This window comes from Centropristis striata, chromosome 11 (assembly GCF_030273125.1).
Source record: "Centropristis striata isolate RG_2023a ecotype Rhode Island chromosome 11, C.striata_1.0, whole genome shotgun sequence".
NCBI classification, from domain to species: domain Eukaryota; kingdom Metazoa; phylum Chordata; class Actinopteri; order Perciformes; family Serranidae; genus Centropristis; species Centropristis striata.
Window position 1 is genome coordinate 23,826,202 of NC_081527.1, and position 11,697 is coordinate 23,837,898.

At 36.4% G+C, this 11,697-nt stretch overlaps 1 protein-coding gene across 3 annotated transcripts in view; it reads right to left on the minus strand.

Annotated features, from left to right (window-relative positions):
• Nucleotides 1-9,548, minus strand: part of LOC131981113 (la-related protein 4B-like) — a 67,543-nt gene extending 57,995 nt beyond the window's left edge. For all 3 annotated transcript variants that reach the window (XM_059345416.1, XM_059345417.1, XM_059345415.1), the window contains exons 1-2: nt 8,864-9,548; nt 2,612-2,745 (exon numbers count right to left, since the gene is read on the minus strand). In XM_059345416.1, the coding sequence (XP_059201399.1) occupies nt 2,612-2,692 (81 nt within the window). In that variant the 5' untranslated portion in view covers nt 2,693-2,745; nt 8,864-9,548. The remainder of the gene's footprint in view (nt 1-2,611; nt 2,746-8,863) is intronic.
• Nucleotides 9,549-11,697: the final 2,149 nt, after the last annotated feature.

An 11,697-nucleotide genomic window follows, 5' to 3' on the forward strand; every position in this document is an offset into this window, starting at 1 on the left:
GTCGCTAAACACATGCAGCTTTCAAAATAAGAGCACAGTATGTTAACAGAAACCACCACAGAACTTACAAGAAGACTGTCAAAATAAGATGCCTTAAATTAAACATACAAGAACCTTTATTTTCCTTTATAAAATGTCATTGAAATATGCCCCCGGAAGCCCTAAATGGCTATTTTTATTATTTTCTCATACTCAAGAGTACATTTTTTTTTGTATTTGGCAACTGTTGAGATTTGCACTTCATACTACATTTAAGATTTTTATTTATTTATACAGACTAAAAAAAAATCATATTTTCGACATATTTTTAAGTATTCGGTAATATCGTCATGAATATCGTTATCGCAAAAATAGCCTGAAATATCGTGATATTCTTTTAGGGCCATATCGCCCAGCCCTAATGCAAACTGAACAAAATAAGAAGTGGGTGTTTCATTCACAAAACGATCACATTCAGTTTGAATAGAAAGATGGATTTGCCAGTAATAAAATGGTAAATTCAAGACTGCAAACACCAGCTCCTGACAGAAGATCAAAATACAATAAAGCCAAATGTTTATCTCCATTGTGAACCTCATTAAGAAAAAGAAATATTACATGACCATAAAACTACTACTGTACTAGTTAATGATTCACTAGTATACTACTACAAGTTGCAGAGTTTGCATGTTAACTCCTATGCTTAAAAACATCTGTTGAAGCCATGTTTATGTAAAGCCAAGACTTATGTTTTCAACCAACAAATTCAAATTCTAAGTCCATTTCATTGTTTAACTCCTCAATTTTGTCTTGCTCAGCGTCTGCAAGTATTCTACTGCATCTCTGTGGGTAGAAGCTTGATCCACATTGGGAAATTTGTTGTTAAAAAACCATCTAAAGTGATGCAACACAATCATCCATCCAGCAGATGGCTGCAATGAAAACACACAATGGCTGACAAGATACAACAGCAGGTATCTCAGCTCTGTTGTTTGTCTGTTTGCAAAAAGCAAACTGTTGATGACAAATATGTAACAACACAAATATGCAGTCGTCCTAAATCAACCAGAGACACGGCTAGAAAAAAAATGTGTGTGCCAGAACCTGTAAGAGCAAATATTTATTTTGTAAATAATGTTTCCAACATGACTTGGGCACACAGAGGTGGGCGATCTGATATACACTACCGGTCAAAAGTTTTAGAACACTCCAATTTTTCCAGTTTTTTATTGAAATTCAAGCAGTTCAAGTCAAATGAACAGCTTGAAAGGGTACAAAGGTAAGTGGTGAACTGCCAGAGGTAAATAAAAAAAGGTAAGCTTAACCAAAACTGTCCATTTTTGAATTCTTTTCATGTCTTTGTAAGTCATTTTGTGTCTTTTTTTGGTCATTTTGTGTATTTTTTTTGGTCATTTTGTGTCTTTTGGTGTCTTTTTTTGTGATTTTGTGTCTTTTTTTGTCCTTTAGTCCAACATAAAATGTGATTTTGAATCTTTTTTTTACTTTCAAAACACTATCATGCTTAATAAAGAATTTTAAATGTTGCAAATGTGCATTAATTTCAGAGTACACTGAGACATTAAACTGCATCATTTTCAATTAAATTCTGGAAAAGTTGGTGTGTTCTAAAACTTTTGACCAGTAGTGTATACTGCTAGAAAATATTCAGATTATTTCTACATATAATTTAAATGCATATTATACCATAAGACCATTTTGGGGAATGTTGCAAATATCTGAGCAGTTTTGTTGGGGTGGTTAAGTTATTTAAATTAATATTTTTGAAACATTTAGTCAATTTATAGTAGAAATATTTGGCAACTATTTTATACAATTGCTTAATTTTTGAAGGTCCTTTTCAAGTCAGCATTGATAAATTTAGAAAATAGATAGCAAATTATTTAAAAGTGAGAATAATCATTACTTGCAGAGCTCATTTAAGTCCTGTTGGAGTATTTTGTCCAGTTTCTTATTTGATTTTTCAGAAAATTCACTGTAGTACAATAGAAATCAAACTTAAATAAAAAATTGTCAATCCACTCATTTGTTTGAGATTTGAAAATGTAAAATAAAGTTTGTGCTGTTAAAAAAATTCAATGAAGGGAGGAAATTAATATAATTCTTATGTATGATATAATTTTTCACCATAATTAGATTTTTCTTCCACATTTGTTATTATATTTTACAGTTTTTAATACATTTCTACCCCTAAACAAACTCAAGGACCTTTTGGGGGATTTTTTTTTTGTCACTGAAAATGATCCAAAATGTATCATGATGCATGGAAAAAAGGGCAGAAAAACATGTAAAAAAAAAAAAAAAGATTGGTTTGAGATTTGAAAATGTGAAATAAAGTTTGTGCTGCTAAAAATTCAATGAAGGGAGGAAATTAATATAATTCTTATGTATGATATAATTTTTCACCATAATTAGATTTTTCTTCCACATTTGTTATTATATTTTACAATTTTTAATACATTTCTACCCCTAAACAAACTCGAGGACCTTTTGAGGGATTTTTTTTTGTCACTGAAAATGATCCAAAATGGATCATGATGCATGGAAACTTCACGAAAAAAGGGCAGGAAAAACATGTAAAAAAAAAAGAAACCATGCAATTGTAAAAACTCACCAAATGAGAGTTCTCTTTTGCCTCTTGTACTTGCTGCACCTGTGGTTCAGCTACAACTTTCGTGTCCTGGTCAGAAGTCATGAGCCGTCTGCTTCTTGGCTCCTCAGGGAGAAGTCTCTGTGTCACCAAGTAAGCTACAGGGGGGCGGAGGGGACAAACAAGTTAGATTCAAGAATGGATGTTTATCACACAACTGTGGCATAATGTCAGCTGTTACACGTGTACGATGAAGCGCGCCGGGGGGCGGTGTCCGATAGTTACTTTATAAAAGCCTGTGGAGGGCTGGGGAACCACCGCCTGACACAAATGTACTTTCATTCACAGTTTGTGTTAGAATAACCCATTGAGGCCTGAAACGCCTGTAAAACCTCTGTGCGATTTTAAAATCAGCCCCTAAAACCTGAAGTTTTTCTGGAAATTCAACAGAAGTGTCAACGCTTCTACTAAATAATAGATTTTTCAGCCTCTGTAGCAGATAGAAATGAAATTCAAAAAGTATTTGAGAGCTTATACAAATAATACAAAACGACGTATCCGCTTGTCAGGCTTCAATGGGATAATGTACACTACCGGTCAAAAGTTTTAGAACACCCCAATTTTTCCATTTTTTTATTGAAATTCAAGCAGTTCAAGTCAAATGAACAGCTTGAAAGGGTACAAAGGTAAGTGGTGAACTGCCAGAGGTAAATAAAAAAAGGTAAGCTTAACCAAAACTGGAAAATAATGTACATTTCAGAATTATACAAGTAGGCCTTTTTCAGGGAACAAGAAATGGGTTAACAACTTCACTCTATGGAGTCTTGGGCTATTTTGTCCATTTTTTTTATTCTTTTCATGTCTTTGTAAGTCATTTTGAGTCTTTTTTGGTCATTTTGTGTCTTTTTTTGGTCATTTTGTGTCTTTTTTTTAGTCCTTTTTTTTTCATAATCAAGTAAACAAACTTGCATGGAAACATATGTGGCGTTATCAAGATCAGACATCAATTATTACAGTCATGTCCATATAATATACGATAAGTCGATATTGTAATTATCGTGACAGGTCTAGGACTGAAAACTACGGGGAAAGAGAAAGAACATACATTCAAAAAACAGATATGGAACAGTAGTCTGACATCTACTGTTCTATATCTGTTATTTGACAGACTTGTACTTTTGGTTGGACAGGTTTAACAGATTTTAAAACTTAATGCGAACAACCAAACAAACACATCAAGGTTCAAACTCAAATGTTCACTGGGACTTAATGTTCCCATGTGGTAAAAATATGTTGCATTTCCAGTTGCCTGAGGATACTGATCGGCGGTTTACAGTAAATTAGAACGAGCTTTGCATCACACAAAGTGAAAATAAACAGCTTGAGGTTTTGAATACGTCACCCTAAAAGCAATCTAACAAAAGAAGACAAATCACAGTTTGATTACAGAGTGCTTGTGTGCATAATTGAATTTTTAAAGTCAGTTTCACAAAGTTTGGATTTCATGTTTCCACTTAATTATTTTTTTTTTAAAACAACCCCGGATTTGTTTGTTTTTAGTGATAACGACTCATCCAGCTATTAAACTTATTATTTTTATTTAATTTTTGTGTGATAGTTACATGTTTTAATTTAACTTGTGAATTTTAACAGAGGTAGAGGCCCTGTAGAAGCCCTTTTGGGTTTCTTGCCGCTACCTTGCACCTTCCTTTTGTTGTTATCTCTTTATCCTTGTCTTTTGTCTTATTTGTGCAAAATAAAAAATCTTCAAACTTCAAACTAAATTAAATTAATCAAGACAGCTATGATAATGTTGATAATGTGACCATTGGGGCTGCAGCTGACGATTTGAAAGAATTTGTGCTCAAGTAATCAATTCATTATTTACTCTATGAAATTAGAAAAAAAGGCAGATACTCATCAGAGCTGAAATAATAAGTTAAATGACAGAAAAAATAATCATCGCCATTTTTTAATAATTAATCATGGTTTAACTCATTTTTGTAAAGCAAAAACTACTGCTTGCAGCTTCTCACATTTGAATAACTGCTGGTTTTCTGTGTTTGCAAACTGATGGTCGGACAAAACAAAACCTTAAAATGCCAACTGAGGTCTGGGAGCTTATAGGGTATTTAGAATTTTTACCATTGTCCAACAATTTACACATCTGTTATTCAATAAGAAAATAACTGCTGGCTGTAGCCCTAATAAGGAGCCTGGCTTTGCAGATTTAAAGGAAAGCTGTTTAATTGGATATCAAATTCTGATTTAGTTTCATTAACTTTCTGTCAATGAGCCATTTAACTGCTTCAGCACAACTGACCATCACTCCACACACAGTTGGTGTAGTGTACTATCTATAGCAGGGGTGTCAAACTCTGGCCCGCGGGCCAAATTTGGCCCGCAGTGTAATTTTATTTGGCCCGCGAGGCAATACCAAATTATTATCTTATTATTGTACTAGAAAAGCTGACCCGCCGGTATTATACGGCGCATTTACCGCTAATACTACAAATCCCACAATGCCCTGCTGTTGTTTTGGCGCGTCAATCAGGACAGGACCCAGAAACGCTCCTCTGTGACAGTTGTCATAGCAACCTCAAGCTAGAGCTGTCTCCCAGCTACCCCTTCCCAAAAATGGCGAAAAGAAAGGCAGAATTTATTAACCTGTTGAAAAAGTTTATATTGATATTTAAATCAGAAGGATGCAAATAGAAAAGAGGCATACGATTTTTATTTATTTTTTATTTAATAAATTAATGACATTGATGTGTTTTTTATTTGAAATTTGATTTTGCATGTCTGCACTATTTAGTTATATATTGTATGTTTATAAGCGTTGCTGGTTCCATATTTAATGTTAAAGCAAAACATGTTTGGTATATATTAAAAGGTTTATTTGTTCAATGTTGGCCCGCGATTTTATTCAAGTTTCAAATTTTGGCCCATTGTGTATTTGAGTTTGACACCCCTGGTCTATAGTGACATTTTTCTGCAACATCCTGTTTTTTTTTTTTTCTATCAGTTGGTGACAAGTTTTCAATGTCATTCTTGCATTTTTAAGGCTGCAGTTTCGGTAGCAGCAGTCTGATTGGCTAATCCCCTCCAATACATCTGACCTCAACGTTACACATTCATAGAGAAAGGGGAGGAGGACCCCACCGGGTCCAAACATCACTGGAAACCCCTTCTTTTCTGTCCTGTTGGAGCCATTTGTAAAGCAGTGATAATCCGCCCCAACAATCGGGTGCCTGTCTCTGACACGGGCCCTCGCTGTGTTTGCATACAAAGCAGAAAAAGAATGGCATTGCTGTAAAGCTGGTGACCTTTGATCCACATACTGATTCCCATACACGGCATGTGTGTGTGTGTGTGTCATGCCACTGTGATGAATGGGGCTAAACACATCTCTCCATCAATACCAGTCAGCTATCAAAACAGCTGTTGTGTCATAGACGTTTCTGAACAGTAGCCTTACAACCTGTTTGCCAACTAGGGTTGTCAAAAGTATCGATACTAAAACATTGTATCCGGATACGATACTCATTTCAAAAAGCATCGATTGTTAATATTGTTCTAATTGTCATTGTTTATTGTATTTATTTATTTTTTGCACTACCTCAGACCTGAAGCTTGTTATCATAGTTGCAGTTTCTTTTTGCACAACTGTTTTTTATTATAAATATTCAACCTGTGGTTCTGTTCAATTTTACATGTTGTATTTTTCTTGTTAAAACAAATATTTCTGTTAAACTTTGGGGTCTTTGTTTTTATCCTTGTGGTTACAAAAATGGTATTGAGTATCAAAAAATAAGTACCATAAAATGGTACTTATGATCATGTAGGTTTAGACCAAGTCATTCAAAAGCCTACTTGGCAAAGAGGCGACAAACACAGAGCAACTGATCTAAACTTAGCCAAACTCACTCTATTCTTCTGCAAATCCTGATGATGCGTTCACACCAAACATAAAGAGGAACTGTTGCACGATGTGCATACATACAAAGTCAATGCAAGGACATGATGAGTTGCAGATTTGCTCTGAAAATGTCCAAATTGAGTGAGAAATTCAAAGCCTATCAGCAGTAAAAAAAAAAAAAAATCTCCTGCACAGCATAGTCCAGATAAATCCAAACTCCGTTCAGAAAACAAGCATTTTAGAAGTTGTTTTTCTTGTGGACAGACCTGACAAAGCATGAACGCAGTCCTACTACACGTCAACATCATGATATTGTTATTACAGCACACTTATGATCAGTTTATTAGGATTTAATCACAGCAAAATCTGTTTATTTTGGGTTCATGCTGCACTAATCCAAACACAGTTCCTGGACAAGTCAATGTTATGAACCCAGACATAACAAAGTTTGGTTATTGATGTATCTTCTACAACAGCTATAAAGCAGCAATAGTGGTTATTCCAGCCATTGTTAATGAAGGGCAGCGTTGTTTACATCGGTGCCTCCCGCACCATAAACATAAATAAACACAAATTTGATTCTACACTCAGATTCTACATTCTACAGTCAAACTTGGTCAAGTTCAACATGTTAAAAAATACTTTGCATTTGGTGTAAAGACATTAATAGTTTGCGTTTTTGAAACTATAGTTATTGTAAATTGAGGGTTTATATCCTCTTAGATGAGCCACACAAACTCATACTTCTTTAAATAACTTACTAAAAATCTTAAAATGCAGTTTAGAGAACCATGACTATAACCAGAATGGAACAATATATAAAATGCCTACTGCACCTCATTTAAAACTGTTTGAGTCAACACCTTTCACAAACACACAATCCACCTTGCAGCACAATTGCAAAAAAACTGTGAGTGACCAGGTGTTGGTATTCATGTACGTAGGGCTGAGGGTAAACACAAGACTCCTGACAACATTTAGGATACAGTTTGACCTGATCCAACCCATAAAAAGCCTGACCCCGGTCACGGTACATGTCATTTCCTCTCAAGATGCAGTGAGTCAATCATAACGTCTAGACAAGGCCTGAACCAAAACACAGGCTTTGCTCGGTCCTCCTCCTCTTCCTTGTTTCCACCCTGCATAATCACAAGAGGTGATTTATAACCCAAATGCTCCTCTGTTGTTCCATAATAAGCCTGGTGGTAAAAAAAAATGCAACAGGAGGGGAGAGGGGGGGGGCAAGGGGTTTATTTTTAGTCGGTGGGTTACCGCTGGTGGAGGATGGTCACCAGGCATCTTGCATGTCCCTGTGGGGGTGTTGAACCAGTGTTTATCTCCATCCAAACAAGGTCACCGGACGCTTAGTGCGTTTGTTTGCATCAACTTTACTAGTACAACACTGCAACTTCTACTAGAGACGCAATGCAGGCGTATTTAGTAGCTGACACAGGCGAGAAAGACTGCAGCTCACATGCCATGCCCATGCCAAGGGCCATGCACAGCGACACTCCTTCATCACCAGCAGATATACCCCTCACGGCTTCACGGGAGGAAGTACAAGGCTTGATCTGAGTTATAAATGAAGCAAGCAGGGGAGACCTTTAACCCTCTGGAGTCACCAATCACACCAACATTATCAAATCATATGACTTCTTCATGGTGTCATGGCGTAAAAACCAAGCAGTGGTTTTCCCTGCCATCAACTTCCCTCTTAAATACTGGCTTAAAACTCCATGAGGCCAGTTTATGTTTGATGATGATGATGATAGGGCAAGTAAAATAAAGGCAATAAGGTGAAATATATTTAGTATAAAAATATAGAATTAGAGGTTATCCTCATTTTACCTCTTATGTGCAACTTGTGTCCACATTTGCAACATTTTGCTGTGTTTCTTTGGGTTCAAAATGTTGATACAGTAAGTCAAAGTGAAAAAATAATGATCAGGTCATAAAGGTGAGGTTGTGCTGATAAAAAAAGATACCGATATGACGTGGTAAACATTGTTTTAAGGGTAATATACAGGCAGAGTGAAAAGGATTCAAAAACAGCTAAAATAGCCCCAGACTCCAGAGGGTTAAATCGTAAACACACCATAATGTTACGTTTAAACTCGGGCTGGAAAAGTAGCAGCCATGTCTAGTTAGCTGGCTTGCAGCAGCATCCAATGAAAGATGGCGACCTCCGGCGTGATTCCGCGGATTCCCCAACCCCCCATCCTTGAAATCAAGCTCATATTTAGTTAGCAAGCATGCTAACTAAACTTCAGAGAGCAGCTATTAAACACTATCGACCCGCGTGTTTGGCGCCCCAGATGTTCACTTTGACACAACATTAAGTTTGTTTTCTTACTCACCTGTCAATGCAAACAGTGTGGTGGTGGCAGCTGATGGTGGTGCTGTGGACTTGAGGCCTTGAAGTGGCTTCCAGGCTAAATACGCAGGGTATTAGCTAGCAGGCTGTTAGAGCACGCTAGCTAGGAGCAAACCGGCTTACCCGCTCTTAACCTCGCCGTAAATAGTCTTCAGGATCCAGGTGGAGACAGCCACGAGCAGATGCAGTGCAATGACAAAAACGACGCCCCCCAAAATTGTCTGCGAAAACGGGCTCCTCTACCAGCACTGCAAGCTAGTTAGCGAGTAGGCTAGCTAAGAGTTAGCTAGCTAGCTAGCTTGCCTATCAACTTTGCGCTCAATAAATCTGGCGCCGGGAAATTTCACGCGAAGCAAATCCCTCACAGTCTACTGCAGAGGAGGGGAGGGGGTCCAAAAACCAGCCGAGACACCCTGAAACCGAGGAATAAACGTCTCAAAGCTTCCGATCGATCAAACACAGTACAGCTAAAGAGGAGAGAGGAGGAGGGAGGAGGAATGGAGAAGAAGCCGTTTCCTTTCCCTTTCGTGTGCAGCACAAAGATCGTCTATAGTGTCGGTGATGGAGAGCTCAAAGATCGTCTATAGGAGCAGAGCGCCACTCTAAGCCCCGCCCCACCGGAGGAGAAAAACCAAATCAGTTCAATTTGCATTCAGACTCAGGGTCCAGATCTATGGTCCAGATTAAGAAAGGCCAAAAAAAAACAAAAAACATTACAATACATAAAATGAGTTTCCAACAAGCCGCAATGAAAGATTATGTTTAAAAAGAAATATTTATAAATTAATGTCCTACAAGGAACAACTGGTTAGTCTGTCTATATTGTATATATTGCTCCTAATGTTTTAAGATAAAATAAGATATTCCTTTATTAGTCTTTAGTATTTCCAGTGTTACAGCAGCAAAAAGTGTATAGCAAAAATATAAATGAGTAATATTAACAAAATATATAGTAAGTATTTCAGTATACATACATATATATAGACACACACAGAGAGGAGAGAGAGAGAGAGAGAGAGAGAGAGAGAGAGAACTTATGTGTTAAAATTTTGCATGGATATATTTTTTAAGGAAATATAATTTTATCTTCCTTGAAACATGTGTTAATACTCAACACTGACATAGATTTCAATTCAACCCAAAATAGAGAGAGAAAACTACAGTATCATGTTTATTTTACAAAAAGAATAATAAAAGATCAAATAAATAAAAATAAAACAAGCTTTTATTGATCATTAAAGGTGAAATCCAGGTGTTTCAGCAGCACAAGGACAGAAAGAAATGTATAGAGAAAGTAAGTAATATATCGGATATAATAAAAATACAAATGATCAAAGAGCAATTAGACTCAAAATCAGGTTAAAAATACAAGCAGTATACAAACAGTTGCCACTACTAGATTTGTACTTGAACCCCAGTTGATGTTGTCACATAACATCATAATAGTATACAATACTGCCCTACAAAGTCTAACTGCAGTCACTACAATTTTGGTCGAAATTGAGTTATAACTAAAAATGAACGCCTTGATGTCCATTTTATCTTGTGACAAAGTTTTAGGTTTCAATTTTGCTTTATTACAGAGAAATAATTATATAAAAATTTGCAGTAACTACAAAATCCAACTCACAACCAAAGCAGACAGCAGTGATTGCACTGACCACTGTCTGCTACAGTGTAGCCTTGTATTTCTTCTGACTGTTGAATAGTGAAGACAAGAATAGTCGAAATTTTAAGTTTGTTTGAAAGGGAAATTATTATCTAGATAGTGATGAAGTAAAAAGTGAGATAAAATTATATTAAGACTAAATATAACATTACTTTGGTATATTAAGTCTAAAATTCACACATCTTTGAATAGAATTGTTAAACATTTTTAAATACACTAATGCACTCTACAACCAGAGTGCAGTAACTGCATTTTTTTGACCAAAGGTCAAATAAATCGTCATGATTTTTTAACATAAAAATTACATAATCAATACATGTAGAAATAAGTCCTATGTCACTTACCTACATATAACCCATTTGTTATATGTAGTTAAAAAACGTAAAAACAAACTTTAAAGCAGTTTTTCTCAGTTTTACTCTTTGCGTAGTTACTGCAGTTAGACTTTGTAGGGCAGAATAGTAAATAGTGTGAAAAATACGGTAGAATGTAATATCAGTTAAAATGTATTTCGCTAGAATAGTATAGTCAAAGACTCAACACTATAGTAAGACATACAGTCTGTCTAAAGCCAGTTGAGTAGCTTCCATAGAGCTGTGAAGATGAATTGATCAGAGTGACACCTCCTCGTGTTTTCCTCTCTCTGGTGCAGCACTGAACCCGGAGCTGTCACACACAGCTCGAGGTCCCGCCCCTCCCGTGGCCCCGCCTCTCCCTTACAGCGGAGCGTCCTGATTGGTCCAGAGTAGAAGTGGGCGCACGCGGACCCACTCGTGATCGACGGGAGTGGGCGTGGTGTAAATGACAAAGACGGCCGCTGATTGGCTGATTCTTGATCACAACAAATATGGAGTAGAGTTTGTTTCATGTTATTTTCTGTACTTTCATTATTGTCAACAAAGGCCATTAAAACGGCTCAAACTAACAATTAATTGCTTCTAACAGTATTGTGTGTGTATCAAAGCCGGATAGATATTCTTCCTCTGTGCCATAGAGCACTATTGTTTCCCCAAATCTATTTAAAACACATCAATCAGCCACTTCGTTACGTTCCTTCATCACCATGAACTCACATATTGTATTTTATTTTGATTCAATCCCACATAAACCGCCCTGCTGCCACAAATACTCACTATACTATATACATT